The 19,457-nt window shown below is 40.2% G+C and overlaps 2 protein-coding genes across 2 annotated transcripts; both read left to right on the top strand.

Annotated features, from left to right (window-relative positions):
* The first annotated feature begins 2,096 nt into the window (after positions 1-2,096).
* On the top strand, positions 2,097-6,471 carry LOC128399178 (vomeronasal type-2 receptor 26-like). The gene is made up of 5 exons (XM_053360426.1): positions 2,097-2,387; positions 2,935-3,795; positions 3,974-4,201; positions 4,408-4,534; positions 5,570-6,471. Exons 1-5 carry the CDS (start codon positions 2,097-2,099, stop codon positions 6,469-6,471), a joined length of 2,409 nt encoding a protein of 802 aa, XP_053216401.1.
* A 1,870-nt stretch (positions 6,472-8,341) lies between these two features.
* LOC128399177 (vomeronasal type-2 receptor 26-like) lies at positions 8,342-19,155 on the top strand. The gene is made up of 9 exons (XM_053360425.1): positions 8,342-8,450; positions 8,755-8,893; positions 10,488-10,592; positions 11,779-11,919; positions 13,106-13,397; positions 13,821-14,684; positions 15,886-16,113; positions 17,020-17,146; positions 18,254-19,155. The coding sequence occupies exons 1-9, from the start codon at positions 8,342-8,344 to the stop codon at positions 19,153-19,155; spliced, it is 2,907 nt and encodes a 968-aa protein (XP_053216400.1).
* Positions 19,156-19,457: the final 302 nt, after the last annotated feature.

Genomic DNA, 19,457 nt, shown 5'->3' with positions numbered 1-19,457 from the left:
GTGAGCTCCCTCCGGACCCCACTCCCCACTCCGCGATCATCCCTACAAGAACTATAGTCAGAGAAGTCTTGAACCCCATTCCCTTGGAGAGAACTGGAGCTGGGAAGTGGCCATTATCTCAAAATTCTGCACTTCTCCTTGGTAATGACTTCACTCTGAGTTTCCTGTTGGTCTGTCATGTTTTCTGACTCTAAGGTGCAGAAGAGACTTGTGGTTAGAACTGGGAGTTGAAAAACAAACAAAAACCAAAGTGCCACTTAGACACCAAAACTCAGAGGAAGTAATTAACGATCCTACCCTGAAATTACTCAAGTGACTTCAATTTCTTCACCAGGTCAAACCTCCAGGTGCTTTCTAGAAGGAAATAGAAAAAGATCAATAAGCAAGCCTGAAAATGGTTATAAATAATTTCATGTGCTGTGGAGAACAAGGGTAGAGGCAAGTGGCAGGCAGGGCTTGGTCAGTGTAATTTCTGGCATTATAATCTCTGTTAGTACTCAAGAGATGCAATGCTTTGATTAAATACAGCCCGTAATGTCTCTCATAAGAGTGGCTTGACTGAGCCATGTATCATTCACTGTAGCCTATTCAAACGTAGCTACTATGGATGCACAAAGCAGAATCTGCACTCAGAGAGAAGCTAGGCTGCCAGGATGTTGCTGCTATTGTTGTTGCTGTTTCTAATACCCCCTGTTTCTAATAGCTCTAATTCTATCTGGTGCCCCAGGAATAATCCTTTCCCTGTTCCTCATGAGTGGTACCAGCCGGGTGACCTAATAATTGGCGGCATTGCCTCTCAGAGCTATTACATTTTCTATGAAGTTTTATTCAAGGAACACCCATCACAGAACCTGTTTGATGTTTCATAGTAAGAATCTTCCATTCCCCCTCTGGATTGCCTTTCCCTATGTCTCATGCCTTTCTGACAGGAATCTCGGGGAGAGGGGCTATCTTATCATCTGCATTTGCAAGTTGCAACAGGGGTCACTTTTTGACTGAAAGGTGGATTAAAAAAAGATGTTTCCATTGTTTAAAAGCTACCAGCTTCTAGACAGGAAATACAATTTTTCTTCTCACATAATAAATACTTTCAATTTTGTAAATGAATATTTTATTTTATTTACTCCAGGTGTATTCACAACTGCTCTGCAGCATGAATATTGCGAGGAGCAAGGAAGAGAAGGGTGAAAGTGAAAATAAATTTTAAAAAGCTTACATGGTGGGGAAATTATGTTTTATTAGCTCATTTTCAAGTTGATTGTAAGTTTCAATGTGTGCTGGGTTGAGTTTGCGTCTTGGGTGTGATGTTGCTGACATTCCTGAGGGTACTTTTCTTTCTATTAAACATTTCTTCTCCATGGGAGAAGTTACATGATGGTGAAACTCCCTGGGCTGTAATCGAAGTTCCATTACTGGGGCTAATTGGAGTTATCTGTGGATGGTTGAGTTGCACTGAGGAAAACAGGGATTGCTAAGGTTCAGGTTGGACAGAGAGACCAAAGGCTGTCAGGATGGGACATTAGGTCAGAAAGAAAGGCAGGCATTGGGCAGGAAAACCTGAGACAAATTTTACCACCAGCTGTGTCTTCCAATGAGAAGATAAATTCAATGCTACCTGACTCCCCTTTCCGTCTGATGCCTCACAGGATCAATGACTGTGCTTGACTACTGAGGACTGCACACCTCAAATCTGTGATTCTGATTTACAAGCATCTTGCCTAACCCTACTCCAACTTTATACAGAGACATAAGCCCCACTGAATTCAATGGGACTTTCATATGAGGAAGAATTAGTGTCACAAGCGTGGTTCTTTAGAAATAGGATGTGGTCACCTACGTAAGGAGAAACAGAAAGTTTGCTTTTGCTTTCTTTATCAACTGAGATGAGAAGGACAAGTAATAGATGAACAGTAAAGTTTGAAAGTACTATACACAGCAGTAATGTCCTAATCAACCATGGGTTTTCTGTGACGGTATGGTGTTGATTAGTTTAGATGCATTAATCACAAATAAAACAATTTCCCTTCGGTTTGAAACAGAAGATGTCCAATATTGTAGTATATTCATATTTGTACCTAATTTACTTTATTTGCAGTATGGTGCCAAAATTTTATCAGCACATCCTAGCATTGGCATTTGCTGTGAAAGAAGTCAATGAGAATCCCAACATCTTGCCCAATATCACACTTGGCTTCCACATCTATGACAGCTATTATGATGCTAGGATGACCTACCGTACAACTCTAGACCTCCTCTTCAAGATGCATAGATTTGTCCCCAACTACAAATGTGACACCCAGAAAAACCTCATAGCCATCATTGGAGGACTTGGCTATGATACGACTTTCCATATGGCAGATACATTAGGTCTCTACAAGATACCACAGGTAAGATGCATAAATGAGGATATGGGGATATCTCACCCCACCCACCTTATATTTGGTTTTTATCCTATATTTGTTCTACACAGAGTAGATCTGTTTGGAAGTATTCTACTCAGTAGTTTACTCAGAGCTGACTCATCAAAATTAATGGACCTAGTTATGATCCTTGATTTAAACTTAAATTGGATACCAACTTACATCTTTCCACCATGCTCCCTGCACATTGCTTTTTCTCTGTTATTTTTAGGGATGTGAGACTGATCTGTTCAAATATTAAATCAAAATGTGCAATCAGAAATAAAGCTGAGAATAAGCCTTGACTGGAAGGGTTCTTGATTTAATTTATATATTACTTCAACATAGAACAAATCTTTGTTATGGTCATATACCAGCATAAGGAGGGAGTGGTACAATCATTTAAAATCTAAAAAAAAGTTTTAAAAACAACAACTAAAAAGCGTTCAACGTATATTTGTTCAATAAAATGTCATATGGTGCAGGATGAATGCTTTCTGCTTAATTAGATTTTTTTTTGTAAATTTTCTTTTAGTTTGCATATGGTTCATTTCCCCCAGTGGAGAGTGATACAAGTCAGGTTCCTTCTTTTTACCACATGGTGCCCAATGAAGCCCACCAGTACATGGGTATTATCAGTTTGCTTAAGCATTTTGGATGGATGTGGGTTGGAATTTTTGCTCTGAATGATAACAGTGGAGAACATTTTTTGCAAACCCTGGAGCCACTGCTTTCTCAGAATGGAATTTGTTCAGCCTTTGCACAAAGAATCCCAAAACAAGTCTATCTTGATGACTTGGATGAAATGCATGATATAGCCTTAAATATGCATGTACCATTCACAAATAATAAGGTCACTGCATTTATTGTCTATGGAGAATCCCTAACAATTATAGCACTGAGAGCTCTTATATTTCTGCAATATCCTACAAATAAAGAAAACACATCATTTAAAAAGGTTTGGATTTTTACAGCACAGACTGATTTCATATCTATGGGTCTTCTTAAGGCTTGGAATGTTCTGCTCTTCCAAGGTGCCATTTCCTTCACAATTCATTCACAAAATCTTCTAGCATTCCCAGAATTTCTTCAGAGCATAAAGCCTTCCCAGAGCCAGGGAGATGGTTTCATCAAGGGCTTCTGGGAGCAAGCATTTGACTGTATTCTTCCCAATTTCAATACACCAATGGAGGTCAATGGTATGTGTACTGGAGAGGAGAGGTTGCATAGTCTTCCAAGGTCTCTATTTGAAATGAGCATGACTGGTCACAGCTACAGTATCTATAATGGTGTCTACACTGTGGCTCACGCCTTGCATAACATTTACTCACCTAAATCCAAGCAAACAGCTATGGGGAGAAGTAAAAGTTTACTTCAAGATCTACAGCCTTGGCAGGTAATGTTTTGAAAATGAATTGGTCCCTATGGCTGCCCCTATGGATCTTGTCACCAAAGGAGGTTGCCTTATTTTATCTCATGGGTGGGCTGGGTCTGCTCATAAAGAAGGGTTTCTGTAAATCATGGCATTTGTTATTTTCGCTTCATTTCTCTCTCCCCCCCCCTTTTCCCCTTAGCTCCACTCTTATCTTCATAGTATTTCATTTAACAACTCAGCTGGAGAATCAGTGACTTTTACTGATCAAAGAGAAATGGGAGGTGGATTTGACATCATGAATATGATCATGTTCCTGAATAGGTCCTTCATTCGCGTGCAAGTTGGATGGATTGATCCTGATGCAATAAATGGAAGAGAATTCATCCTTTTTGAGGACATGGTTCAGTGGCACAATGGTTTTAATCAGGTCTGGAATCTAGGGGTTTATTATCTTGCTATATTCTCCAGATTAGGCAATAACCATCACTGTTCTCCTGGATAGGTTGATTGAAAATTTTTGAATAGCTAGTTGAACGATGAACTTTCCAATCAAAGATTACCTTTCGTATTTGAAGTTCAGTGGCTATTTCTACCTTCTGAAATTATTTCCTGTTTGTTTCTGTTTGTTTAAAGGTGATGCCCATATCTGTGTGCAATGACTACTGTCACCCAGGTAATAGGAAGAAAAAGAAGGAAGGGCATAAATTTTGCTGCTATGATTGTACTCCATGTCCAGAAGGGGAGATTTCAAACCAGAATGGTAAATGACATTTTTTCATTGTACAAGGTTAGCAAGTATCCGTTGAAAGGAATTTAAACATTACCTTGTGCTTGTAACCACACTGCTTGGAGTGGTGTGAATATTTTATTGCTACTTTCCAGTAAATTTTCAGTGAAACATTCAAAGACTGTTAAGCCTGGTGAAATCCCATGCAACTGGATTTGAAAGGAAGCCCCAGACAACAGAATTAATGATTTCATTGTGCACATAATTTAAGAGAACCTGTCAAGTACTACAATTGTACAGAAGTTGCAGATGTGTGAAACATGTCTGTGGCAAGAATGAAACACACTAGACACCCATTGTGGGTGAAATTGGCCCAGAACTTTATTCATTACATTTCAGGATGGAGGGGATGGCATGACACTAGAGTGAAGATAGGGTCATGATTCCAGCCAGCACTTGCTGTTCAAATGATATTCCACTTGAATGTGCAGATGCACTCAACACCCTTCAGAGTTTAATAATGCTGGACTTTTTTGTTTTGGCAAAACAAGCATTCAGGTTCCCAGTCACAACTGTGGGAGGGGTTTGGGCAATTCTGGGCTCCAACTGACCTCAGGGCATGGCTTGATACTATCTGTTGCTAGGCCCTATATGGTCCACAATAATGATGTATTTCTGCCTAATGGCTTTTTGGCCCAGCTTTTCAACAAAAGTTTTAGATCAACTAACAAAGGTTGATTCCACTTCCTGAGGGAAAGGTGAAAACCCCTCAACCCAGAGAAAATTAAGTATGGGAGTAATATATATATATATTGTTCCAATAAACTGGTGACCCAAAGATTCAAGATTCCATACCTTCTGCCATTCTGGTGCATCAAGTGGCAATTTAAAATGTTTAAACAAAACTATGTCAAATTAAGCAGACAAATCAAAGAGTAGTTCAGATAATACGATAATTGGCTGACACATAATCAGACGATTCACACGAAAAACAGCAAAAACTGTTATATGGGGGGCAAACGTCAAACGCAAATTGTCAATGGAATTTGGCATTCTTTTGTTTTTCAGATATGGCTGACTGCTTCAGATGCCCAGAAGATCAGTATGCAAATAAGAACAAAAATGGATGCATTCCCAAAATAATAACCTTTCTTTCTTATGAGGAAGCTTTAGGGATCAGCTTAATGGCAGTTGCAATTGCTTTTTCCCTAATTACAATTTTGGTGCTGGGAACTTTTATTAAACACAAAGACACTCCCATTGTCAAAGCCAACAACAGGGATCTCACCTATGCTCTCCTCATTGCCCTTCTACTCTGCTTGCTCTCATCTCTTCTATTCATTGGACACCCTGGCAAAGTGACCTGTCTTCTTCGACAACCAACTTTTGGCATCATCTTCTCCGTGGCTGTTTCTTGTGTGTTGGCCAAAACCATCACTGTAGTTGCAGCTTTCATGGCCACCAAGCCTGGGTCCAGTATGAGGAAGTGGATGGGGAAAAGACTGACCAATTCTGTTATCCTTTCCTGCTCCCTCGTTCAAGTGATTATTTGTACTGGGTGGTTGATGACCTCTCCCCCATTCCCTGATCTAGACATGCACTCAGTAATGGAAGAAACCATTGTGCAATGTAATGAAGGCTCAGTGACCATGTTTTACTGTGTCTTGGGCTACATGGGCCTCCTGGCCATTGCCAGCTTCATTGTGGCATTTGCAGCTCGCAAATTACCAGACAGTTTTAATGAAGCCAAATTCATTACCTTCAGTATGTTGCTCTTCTGCAGTGTTTGGCTTTCTTTTGTTCCAACCTATCTGAGCACCAAAGGGAAATCCATGGTGGTGGTGGAGATCTTCTCCATCTTGTCCTCCAGTGCTGGATTGTTGGTCTGCATCTTTGCCCCTAAATGCTACATCATTGTTCTGAAGCCTGAGCTGAACAAAAGGGAGCAACTAATAAAGAGAAAGATGTAAATTGTACCTTATTTTTTTATTCTGTTGCAATGTTGTATGTTAAGGGTTTTAGTATAAAAGTGGTTGCCTCTAGTAGGAAGTAAAACACATACTGGAAAGTTTAAGTTTATGGATTTAAAAGCAGGTTATAATGCTCTCTTAGCTTAGCTCAGGGGTGAGGAATCTGGCTAGTGGATTCAATTTTGCCCAACTAAGATTCTTACTGGCAGATCAATCCCAACAAAACACATCCACCTGCCTCACAGGCACAAAGACACAATCAGGAGGTTAAAGTGAGTTCCCAGTTCTTTCCTTGCTGAAGGAAGTTTTCCCTGGAGCAATGTTCTCATTTATTCCAGCGAATACTTTTGAATATCTGATAATAACCTGCTGCAGGAAAAGAATGCAAGAAAGATCATGGGGCAGCTGTTTCTGGGATCATGTGAAACCATTGCGTTCCCTTCTTAAGTTTGCTGTTGCCAGGAAGTGTAATGTTGATCATGTAGTTTTTGTTGCATCTATAGTACTCTGATGGGTTTTTTTTGGGGGGGGGGTATATTTTATATTTGCTATCACATTGTTTTGTTACTTTATTTTTGTGACTGGGGGGGGGATATGTTCCTTTACAGGGGTCAGCAAACTTTTTCAGCAGGGGGCTGGTCCACGGTCCCTCAGACCTTGGCGGGGGGCACAGACTATATTTCAGAAAAATAAATAAATTAACAAATTCCTATGCCCCACAAATAACCCAGAGATGCATTTGAAATAAAAGGACACATTCTACTCATTTAAAAACACGCTGATTCCCAGACCATCCGTGGGCCGGATTTAGAAGGAAATTGGGCCAGATCTGGCCCCCAGGCCTTAGTTTGCCTACCCATGTTCTTTTACTATTGGTTTAAGCCACTTTTGTTAGTTTGTGGGAGGGGGATTGGCATTCAAATAAGATGATGATGATGGGTAATGGGAGCCCAATTTGCTTATGAGGGGGAGGCAGATTTCATTGAAACTGCTACAAAAACAGATGAGGGACTCCATTTTTGCAGGATAAATGTCTTCCACCTTCTATAGCAAGCCTGCTTGTAGATGTGCCTTTAAAGGACTCATTGCATTTTGGCATTCAGTGAGTGACAGGTTGGTGGCCCCAACCACTTATCAACCTTTGGCTCAAAAGGGATAGGAGGAAGAGCAATCAGGCTGACTGCTGTGGAACACGTTCTAATCTCTGCCCTAGCACTACATACCCAATTATAAAAATTAAGTTTTTATGGGTAAGCAAGAAATAGGGAAATGCATTGGACAGTGTGAGATGAATTACTTCAATTTTATTGAATGAATCACTTTCAAATGAATTACTTCAATTGTATTGACTTATTAATATATATTTCTTTCATGGGATTGAGTAATTTTATATCATTCTCTTCAGAAATGCTGAACTACATTTGCTTAAGTAAATAAATTGATTGCCTAAGATTAAGGGACTGAGACTCCTAACTACTTTGTAGGATAATACGGACGAGTATATACTCCCTACAATGTTGTGGCTCTTACTGGGTTAATCTAAAATGGTACTTCAATCACTGAACAATGATTTCGATGCCTTAAAGGCAGTCTTTATATTTTTACCCTGAGCAGGGCAATATAGGTCACACAAATTTAAGAACAGAACAAATCAAATGTCTGGGTATGCCCACAAAACATATAGGTTTTCAGCAGGTATCCATTAGCTAAAGTGGTACCTCAGGTTAAGAACAGTTTCAGGTTAAGAATGGACCTCCAGAACGAATTAAGTTCTTAACCCGAGGTACCACTGTAGTCCAGTTCTGTAGTGGCCAATGACTTCACCACTTTTGGCAATCTGTCTCTCTTCTGGAGCCATCAGAGGAAAGTGATGTGCCTTCTCCGATCATCAACTTTTGGTATTGTTTTCTCAGTGGCTCTTTCTTGCATGCTGGCCAAAACCATCACTGTGGTTATAGCTTTAGTGGCCAAAAACCTGGGTAAGTGGGTAGGAAAAAGATTGACCAACTCTGTTGTTGTTCTTTCTTTCTCCTTTATTCAAGCAGACATCTGTATGCTGTGGTTGTCAACCTCTCCCCGATTCTCAGAAAGAAATCATAGTGCAATGTAATGAAGGGTCAGTCACCATGTTTAACTGTGTCCTGAGTTACATAGGCCTCCTGGCTGCCACCAGTTTCATTGTGGCATTCCTTGCTTGCAAATTACCCAACAGTTTTAACGAAGCCAAGTTCATTACATTCAGCATGTTGCTGTTTTGAGGTGTTTGCCTTTCTTTTCTTCCAGCCTATCTGAGCACAAAAAGGAAAGACATGGTGTCTGTGGAGATCTTCTCCACCTTGGCTTCCAGTGCTGGGTTATTGGGCTATATCTTTGTCCCTAAATGTTACATCATTATACTAAGGCCTGAACTGAACAACAGAGAGTAACTGATTAGAAGAAAAATTAGTGAATCTCTCTCTATGTTTTTGGTCTGTTTTATGTGAACATTAATTGTTTTAGGAGGAAATATGTTTTTAATTCATTTATTACAAATATTTGTTTAAAAATATCGACAGATGTTACATTTCTCTATCAACTCCCCTCATTCCCTCTCATTACCTCACATCCATACTAACTGACACCCATCCAGGTTGCCATGGTGGATTCTGGGCATTTAAATGAGCTATTCTGTACAGAGCTTCAGCATTTTGTGTTATGGGTACCAGCCACAAAGAAGTCAAAGTTTTATTCACCGAAACATACCTTCCTTCCCCATCCACATGAGTAAATGTCACAGTTCCAGGACATATTCCCATCATTAAGAAGAGCTCGAGGCAGAACTGCCTTGAAGCAGCATTAGGATGGCCATAGTCCAGAGAAAGTCTTAATGGACACGTAGAGAAGCCTGGGGACACATATTGGGCCCTGCTCTCAGGTTCCACATGTCTGATCTAGCCTAAGGAATTCAAAAGCAGAGGGCAAACTATTAAACTACCTTAGGCTTTAAAGGTCACCACCAACACTTGGAATTGTTGGGTTGTCAGAATTATTATTGGATGTGGGGTGCATTTTTTTAACATGGCTACAGGTAAAGGCAAGTGTAAGTTGGGCCCTAAGGGCAAAGGAAATGCACCTGCCACCCTTGAGGAAGCATGCACAGTCAAACCCCACCTCCTCTGAAGATGAAGAGCAAGACTGGAGGACTATATTGGTGTGCCTTTATAGAAATCAGCTCCTGCTGCAATTGCGACTCCCAAGTCATCATCATCCGTGCATGGCACGGTACAAACTGGAAGTCATGTTGAAGGTCTTGTGAGGTCTCGGGCATGAACTTTGAGGCTCTGCAAGACCTTGGATATCACATCCTAGGCCCTTCCAGGCCTCAGAAACACCACTGCAGTACGTTACTGTGACATCATGACGTCACAACATTATGCTGTCACATTACGTCGCGGGTGCCATTGGGCACCCATAACCTGGGACCCAAGCTGCCTTCCCCCCCCCCCATGAAGTTATGAGTTTCACAGGAAGCACCAGCTACGGACATCACACAGGAGGTGGGCATGGCTGCTGATTTTCCTATGGCTCCAGCCTTTGGAGTAGCATTTTATATACTGTAGGTAATGGCTCCTTTGCTGTGTCTCTCTGTTGTTAGGATGTTTTTCAAAGTTAGTTCATGATCTGATGGTTACTGCTTTTGCTACTGCATTGTTTATGAAAGCTTGTGGTTGGTGGTGGGTCAGCCAGGATATTAGAGTGTTCCCCTAATTTGTCCTGTGTTTCTCATACTGATATGCGGTTGTCATTTTTTCCCTAGTAAATCATACATTTTCCTGATCTTCTTCTTCTTCTTCTTCTTCTTCTTCTTCTTCTTCTTCTTCTTCTTCTTCTTCGCTTGGAGACATCCATTAAGAATAAAACATTGACATTTAAATCGCAAACAGTTTGAGACAGAAATGCACAATATTTTGATATGCTGATATAATTCATTATAGAATTCTCCTCTGAAACTGTAAATTGATTAACTTCATTTGCAGTATGGTGACAAAATTCTACCAGCACAGACTTGCCTTGGCATTTGCTGTGAAAGAGATCAATGAGAACCACACGATCTTGCTGAATGTGGGTTCAACATCCATGATGTATTATGGCTATGATTATGATTAATCATTATCATAAATAATAACACCACCAACAGCTAGATATCCCTCCCATGCTCCACTTCATATTCTGCTTACCCAGAACATGACCTCTGATAATGTCTCGTGAAACTCTGAATGGGGAACAGAGCCATGGGAATGTGTGAGAGAGTATAAAGTAGACATGATACACTGTTAAGGTTTAGATAAGGTGTTCTGTGCTCTTTCATTTCTGGTCCCACTCACCAATGGCATATAGCTTATTTAAGGTTAGCAAGAAGATAATTCATTACTCAGGCTGAAAATGAATTCCCACCCCTCCCAATATACCAATACCTTCTCCCAGTTTAGGGTCCTCTCATTTTGACTCAAGAAAACCATCATTTTATAGTTCAAATCGGGGAAAATAAATACAGTAAATGGACAAAAGGCTACCATCGGGGGTAGCAATGGAACTGATGATTCACCATGCTAGAAAAAAATAAAATAGTTTCTTCTTCTGTTAGATTCACAAAAAATATAGGGGTATGCGTACCACTGCATCCCCCCAGAAAAAAAGCACTGCCTTCTGCTGTTTCTTGCAAATGAATTGTGCTATTAATTTTTAAACTATAGCTTTATCTTATTGAGAAGTGCTGAGTCCCATTTCCTTGCAGAGAACTGGAGTTGAAAAGTGGTCTAAATCTCAAAATTTAGAACTGCTACTTTATATCCTGATGACAGTGTCTTCACTCAGAGTTTCCTGTTGTTCTTAGCATACCGAGGAAAAATCCTTCTACCACTTTTTTCTTTCATCTAAGCATCAGGATTGGGAGTAAAACTCAAACTCTAAAATCTGAATAAGCAAATAATATTCCTATTCTGCAATTACTCAAATCACTGCAATTTCTTCACCAGGTCAAATCCCCAGATGGCTTCCTGAAGGGAAGAAAACAATCAACAAGCAAGCCTGAAAGTACTTAAAAATAAGCTCATATGTTATGGAGAGCTAGTGTAGTGGGAGAGACAGACAGGGCTCTATCAGTTCAATTTAGCACAATATAATTTCTGTTACTTATCAAGGAATGTATTTGCAACCTTTCAATTAAATGTATACCATAAGCTAGGCTGTCAGGATGGTGCTGCTATGGCTGTTGCTGAATCTAATAACTCCTGTTGCTAATACCTCTAATTCTATCCGCTGCCCTAGGAATAATCCTTTTCCTGTTCCACACGAGTGGTACCAGCCAGGTGAAGTCATCATTGGGGGAGTTGTTTCTCAGAGCTATTACATTTTCTATGAAGTTTTCTTTAAGGAACACCCATCAAAGAACCTGTTTGATGTTTCATAGTAAGACTTTTTCATTGCCCCTTTGAATTGCCTTTCCCTTTGTCTCATGTTTTACAGACATGAATCCTAAAGAGAGGGATAATTTTATCACTGGCATTTTCAAGCTGCAATTGGAGCTACATTTTCCTGGAAAAAAATGTTATTTCAATTTTAAAAAAAAATTAAAGCCTACCAGCTCTCAAAAAATGATTTGAATAAAAAGGTGTATTTACAATTGTTCTGCAGTATACTTATTGTGAGGAGTGGGGAAGAGAAGGGTGAAAATGTAAATAAATAGATAAGGTTACATTACAGATGAATTCAAAACATAAAACCATACACCATCCTTCAATATCCCCAAAGCTTCCTTGCCATTTGAAAGAGTATTAGATTTTACTACCACATATTCTAGGTCTTTTAAAGTTTCAGTGTGTGTTGACTTGAAATGATTGCTTAGGTAAATTGTATTGCCGCTGACATTCATGAGTATATTTGTCTTTCCATTAAATATTTCTTTCATGGCTCCTGATCTGAAAAACTTCCATGGGAGGAGTTACATCATGGTGAAAGTTATCCTATGCAGATGGATATGGAAATTGGTTGAATTGTGTCGAGACAGACAGGGATTGAGACAGTTCAGGTTAGATAGCACAGGGAAACCTGAGATTGTCAGAATGGGGTATTAGCCCAGAGAGGCTGACATTGGGCTGGAAAACCTAAAGAAATAGGAGACTAATTTTGCCACCGGCTGTGTCTTCCAGTGTGAAGGTAAGTCCATTGCCACCTGACTCCCCTTTCCATCTGATGCACCGCAGGATCAATGACTGCTTCTATTGTGCAAGCAACCTTCCTGCCCCAACCGCAGCTGTATACTGAGAAAAAAAGCTATCTGAATTCAATGGGACTTTCATGTAAGTCTGTATAACATTGCAGCTTTCAGTTAAATGAAGTTGTCGCCTACTTAAGGAGAAACAGATGAATTTTATTTTTTTCCTTGATGAACTGTGACGGAAATGGCAAGCAGTAGAAGAACAGCAGGTGTGTGAAAGTGTCATGCAAAACAGTAATGCCCCGATCATTGGACAGTATGGATTTTATTAGTTTAGATGTGTTAATTACAAATGCAATCTTTTCATTTCAGTTTGAAACAGAAGATGTCCAATATTGTAGTATGTTCATATCTGTAACTAATTTACTTTATTTGCAGTATGGTGCCTAAATTTTATCAGCACGTCCTTGCATTGGCATTTGCTGTGAAAGAAGTCAATGAGAATCCCAACATCTTGCCCAATATCACACTTGGCTTCCACATCTATGACAGCTATTATGATGCAAGGATGACCTACCGCACGACTCTAGACCTCCTCTACAAAATGAGGACATTTGTCCCCAACTACAAATGTGACACCCAGAAAACCCTCATATCCACCATTGGGGGACTTGGCCATGATACCACCTTCCATATGGCAGACACATTAGGTCTCTACAAGATACCACAGGTAAGATGCATAAATGAGGATATGAAGATACCACAGGTAAGAGGTATGAAGGGGCGAATGAGAATTTTTTCTTCCTGCCTCTATGGGTTGCTTCCATGTTTGTTTTACACAGGGCAGACCTATTGGGAAGTATTCTAGCCAGTAGTTCTACTCAGAACAGACTTATCAAAATTAATGCATCTAGCTTAGTCATGATCCTTAATTTAAAATTTAGATCTATACAAGCCTGCATCTTTATCCCATATTCCTTGTAGATTGCCTTTTCTGTTTTATATCTAGGGATGTGAGATTGAACTGCGCACAGCTCAAATCAAAATGTGCAATTAGAAAAAAGAAAGCTTAGAATTTGTGGAATAAAAAGCCAAATGGTACAGAGAGAATGTTTTCCATACGATTTGAGATTATATTCACATTTTCTTTCAGTTTGCATATGGTTCATTTCCCCCAGCAGAGAGTGATACAAGACAGGTTCCTTCTTTTTATCGCATGGTGCCCAATGAAGCCCACCAGTTTCTTGGGATTATCCGCTTGCTTAAGCATTTTGGATGGACATGGATCGGACTCTTTGCTCTGAATGACAACAGTGGGGAACATTTCTTGCAGATCCTCGAACCATTGCTTTCTGAAAATGGAATTTGCTCAGCCTTCACACAAAAAATCCCAAAACAAGTCCACTATGATAATGTGGACGAAATGCATGATATAGCTTTGAATATCTATGCACAAATCAGAAATAATAAAGTCACTACATTTATTGTTTATGGAGAATCTCTGGCAATTATAGCACTGAGAATTATTATATTTCTGCCAGATCCTACAAATAAGAAAAACACATCATTTAAAAAGGTATGGATCTTTACAGCACAGACTGATTTCATAACTATGGGTTTTAGTAAGGTTTGGGGTGTCCTGCTCTTCCAGGGTTCCCTTTCCTTCACAATCCACTCACAAAATCTTCCAGCATTCAAGGAATTTCTTCACAACATAAAGCCTTCCTTGACACAAGGAGATGGTTTCATCAAAGTCTTCTGGGAGCAAGCATTTGACTGTGTATTTCCAAATCTTGATGTGCCAATGGAGTTCAGTGGCATGTGTTCTGGAGAGGAGAGGTTGCAGAGTCTTCCAAGGTCTCTGTTTGAAATGAGCATGACTGGTCACAGCTACAGCATCTATAATGGTGTCTATGCTGTGGCTCATGCCTTGCATAACATTTACTCCCCTAGATCCAAGCAGAGAGCAATGGGAAAAAGTGAACGATTAAAACTTCAGGATCTGGAGCCTTGGCAGGTATCATTCTGAGAATGAAGAGAAATAATATTATCATTATCTGCATGACTTTATCTACCACTGGAACTTAAGACATTTCTGCTTGGTTATCTAATAAAACTATTATTATTTAGAAGTCATCTGAAGGCAGCCCTGTATCGGGAAGTTATTAATGTTTGATTATATTTTAATATGTGTTAGTAGCCTCCCAGAGTGGATGGGGCGACTTTGCCAGATGGTTGGGGTATATATAATAAATGATGATTATGATTATAAGATAGTATTCCAGAAAATTATCAAGAAATTTAATTCAGACTCAGAAACAGCTCCTAAGACTACAGTAGCTAAGAATATCTGAATGAATTGAGCAAATTTGGTTCATAGTAACTATGATTAAACCAACTTATAAAAGAATACATATAAACCAGCCTAACAGCTCTATGGGGAAAAAAATCATAATTTTTTGTTATGTTTTGGCATAACAAGTTCAGTTATAATGCCCAAGCTTATGCTGCTTTCAACTTGTAGTAATAGTATTTATTTAGGCTGCCTTTAATTTCTTTTATTTATTGTTAAAAGATTTTTTTTAAAAAAAGGACTTTATCACATTAGGATTCAGAAGTGCTGTTTAAATGGCATTGCAAATTGTATTCACTGAAAAAAATTAATCTTTGCATCTTAAATTGTGTGCTTCTTTTTGCCAAATAATATTTTTCTTAGAGTTTTTCACCATACAATAATATAACAGCTACAAAAACTACAGTGAAAACAGGAAGAATACTGAGTCCTTTCCTAGAGGCAATTCACAGCTCTCACCTGAGAACCCTCTTATTTCCTCCCTACCTCTTACTTTGGGGGGGGCTTATGCTTCCCTGTCTCCCGCCAAGCGCCCGCCATGACCAACCCTATGAATAGTTAATCCCTGGACCTTAACAAGGGCCCCAAATCTAGGACCTCAAAAGAAAAAAAGAAGAAAAGAGGGAAAGGAGAAAATAAACAGAAAGAAATATTAGAGATAAATAAAAAGGGCTTCCAATGCATAATAAAGTCTCCATCTGTTGTGTCAAAATCACAGATATTTCTCACATGTTCTTTGTGAACTGAAACTATGTTGCTATACCTAAATAAGCTTCATGAAGAAATGTTTCTGTAAACCATGGCATTTTATTCAAAATCTCATTTGTGCTATTTCCCATTCAACTCCATTTTCTCTTTCTATTAGCTGCACCTTGTTCTTCAGGACATTTCATTTAACAACTCAGCTGGAGAAACCATGTCCTTTACTGATCAAAGAGAAGTGGGAGGGGGATTTGACATCATGAACATAGTCACGTTCCCGAATAGGTCCTTCCTTCGATTGAAGATTGGATGGGTTGATTCTGATGCAGATGATGGAAAAGAATTCATCATTAATGAGGACATGATTTTATGGCACAATGATTTTAACAAGGTGTGGAATCTATGCAGGGGTTCCAACTTGAATAAAATATGGGGGGGGGGGAGGTAAGCCCTGCCCCAATTAATCAATTCAAGACGTGGCTCATGCACACCTTTTGAATGACAATGCCCATCACCTCTGGGAGAGGGTTGGCCCCCCAATTATTTTACTGAGGGTGTATGTGAAGTGACTTTGGCCCCTAGAAGTTGGCTCCTAAGACTCTAGAGTTTACTTGTAGGTCCCACATTCGCCTACTTATGAGCATTGTGATATACTCCTCCACTCAATTCGGAACAGCTCTGTCTTGCAGGCCCTGCGGAAAGATGTCAAGTCCCGCAGGGCCCTGGCTTCTTGTGACAGAGCATTCCACCAAGTCAGGTTCAGTACTGAAAAGGCCCTAGCTGAGACCAATCTAACCACCTTGCGACTTGGGACCTCCAAAATGTTGTCATTTGTGGACCTTAAGGTCCTCTGCAGGGCATAGCAGGAGAGGCGGTCCCGTAGGTACGTGGTCCTAGGCTGCTTAGGGCTTTAAAGGTCTAAACCTGACCCTGTACTCCACCGGGAGCCAGTGCAGTTGGTAAAGCACTGGATGAATGTGATCCCATGGCAAGGACCCCATAAGGAGCCTTGCCGTGGCATTCTGCACCCGCTGGAGTTTCTCGGTCAACTTCAAGGGCAGCCCCATGTAGAGCGAGTTTCAATAATCAAGCCTGGAGGTGACCGTCACATGGATCAATGTGGCCAGATCAGGGCGAGAAAGGTAAGGGACCAACTGCTTAATATGGCGGAAATGCTGGACAATATATGTACCAATGTTTCTGAGATGAGAGATCCCCTTTCTTATTTGAACTTCAGAAGCTGAAACATTCTTTCAAATATTAATCCCTTCTGAAATGATTTCCTGTTTATTAATAGGTGATGCCAGTTTCTGTGTGCAATGACTACTGCCGTGCGGGCTATCAGAAGAAAAGGAAGGAAGGGCAGAAATTTTGCTGCTATGATTGTACTCCATGTCCAGAAGGGAAGATTTCAAACCAAAATGGTATGTGACAGTTTTCATTGTACAAGATTAGCAAGTCTCTTTTGAAAACCACACTATCCTGCTTGGAGTGGTATGAATATTTTATTGCTACTTTCCAGTAACACGTCATCATTATGTAAAAAAACAACAGAGCCTGGTGAAATCCCAAGCAGGTGGATATGAAAGTAAGACTCCCAAAAAAGATTTCATTGTACACATAATTTAAGTGAACCCAGTGGTTATTTTCCAAGTGTGCATACCCCTAAACATTTTGTGAATCCAAGTTTGGCCTCATTGAGGAGGAGTATTTAAATATGCATAGGAAAAGGAGAGTACCCCTAAACCTTGGTTTAGGAAAAAAAAGCACTGAGTGAACCTATAAAGTGGTAAAATGGTACAGAAGTTGTAGATTTGCAAATGATGTGTGTAGTCGGAATGAAACATGCTAGACATCATCCAGGGTGATTAGGCCAGAACATTATTCATTATGCTTCAAGGAAGAGGAAATTCCAACCAGCATGTGCTGTTTAAATGGCATTCCACTTGATGGTGTAGCTGTACACGACACCCTTCAGAGTTGAACAAGGTTGGAGCTTTGTATTTGGCAAGCAGGGAACTGTATATGTGGGGGGGGGGATAGGCAACATTGGGCCCCATCTGACCTAGTGGCATGCCTTGCACTTATCACTTTATAGACCGTTTACAATCCACCCTATTTCTGCCCATCATTTTGACAAAGGCTTTAGAATGCCTAACAATGGCTACCAGCACTTACTGAAGGAAAGGCAAAAACATCCTAAATTGGAGACAATTAAATATGGGAGCAAAATCCCCCCCCCTTTTTTTTGGCTCTGTTAACTGTCCACCCAAAAAACCAAGGTTCCACTCACTATGCCATCTTGGGGCCACAGCATGGCCACTTAAAAAGATGCAAAAGACAAAACAAAAAAAAACACACACACAACTGTGTCAGATTCAGCAGGAATGTAATGAGTAATTCAAATACACAACCTGCTCTCTGACAATCTAGAAGGCTCCAAATAGATCAACAGGATAAATAATGGCTACATAGTCAACATAAAACACAGATGAATTGCAAATGGAGTTTAACTTTCTTCTGTTTGTCAGATATGGCTGACTGCTTCAGATGCCCTGAAGATCAGTATGCAAACAAGAAGAAAGATGGATGCATCCCCAAAACTATCAACTTTCTTTCTTATGAAGAACCTTTAGGGATCAGCTTGGCCTCACTTGCTCTTCCTTTTTCCCTGATCACAACTTTGGTGCTTGCAATGTTTATTCAGCACAAAAACACTCCCATTGTCAAAGCCAACAACAGGGATCTCACCTACGCTCTCCTCATTGCCCTCCTATTCTGCTTCCTCTCATCCTTTCTATTCATTGGACACCCTGGGAAAGTGACCTGCCTTCTTCGCCCACCAACTTTCGGCATTGTCTTCTCTGTGGCTGTTTCCTGTGTGTTGGCAAAGACGGTCACTGTAGTTGTAGCTTTCATGGCCACCAAGCCTGGATCCAGTATGAGGAAGTGGGTAGGGAAAAAACTATCCAACTCCGTTGTCCTTTCCTGCTCCCTCATTCAAGTGATTATTTGTACTGGGTGGTTGATGACCTCTCCACCATTTCCAGATCAAGACATGCACTTACTTACAGAAGAAACCATTGTGCAATGTAATGAAGGCTCGGTGACCATGTTTTACTGTGTCCTGGGCTACATGGGCCTCCTGGCTATTGCCAGCTTCATTGTGGCATTTGCAGCTCGCAAATTGCCAGACACTTTTAATGAAGCCAAGTTCATTACCTTCAGCATGTTGCTGTTCTGCAGTGTTTGGTTGTCTTTTGTCCCAACGTATCTGAGCACCAAAGGAAAATCTATGGTGGTAGTGGAGATCTTCTCCATCTTGTCCTCCAGTGCTGGATTGTTGGGCTGCATCTTTGCCCCTAAATGCTACATCATTATTCTGAAGCCAGATTTGAACAACAGGGAGCAATTGATAAGGAGAAGGATGTAAATTTATTTTCTTTCTACATTCTATTGTATTTTTATATATAAGGGCTTTATGTGTAAGAGTGGTTACCTTGAATACATCTTCTGAGGTGATACAGTTTTGTTGGATCAATTTGGGATATTTAGGTTTTTGAAATTAAAGCAGATTAAAATCCTCTCTCACCTCAGGAGTGAGGAACGACTTGGTGGTGGGCCCTGTTTTGACCAGCTGAGTTTTCAATTCTCAGGCCATTCCTGGCAAACCACACCCAACTTATTCTCAGATGACATCATAGGGGACTTCATAGGAACAATCAGGAGCTGAAG

The sequence above is a fragment of the Podarcis raffonei genome, chromosome 13 (assembly GCF_027172205.1).
Source record: "Podarcis raffonei isolate rPodRaf1 chromosome 13, rPodRaf1.pri, whole genome shotgun sequence".
Classification (NCBI taxonomy): Eukaryota; Metazoa; Chordata; class Lepidosauria; order Squamata; family Lacertidae; genus Podarcis; species Podarcis raffonei.
Note: the sequence above shows the minus strand (reverse complement) of the source record. Positions and strands in the feature narration are given on the sequence as shown.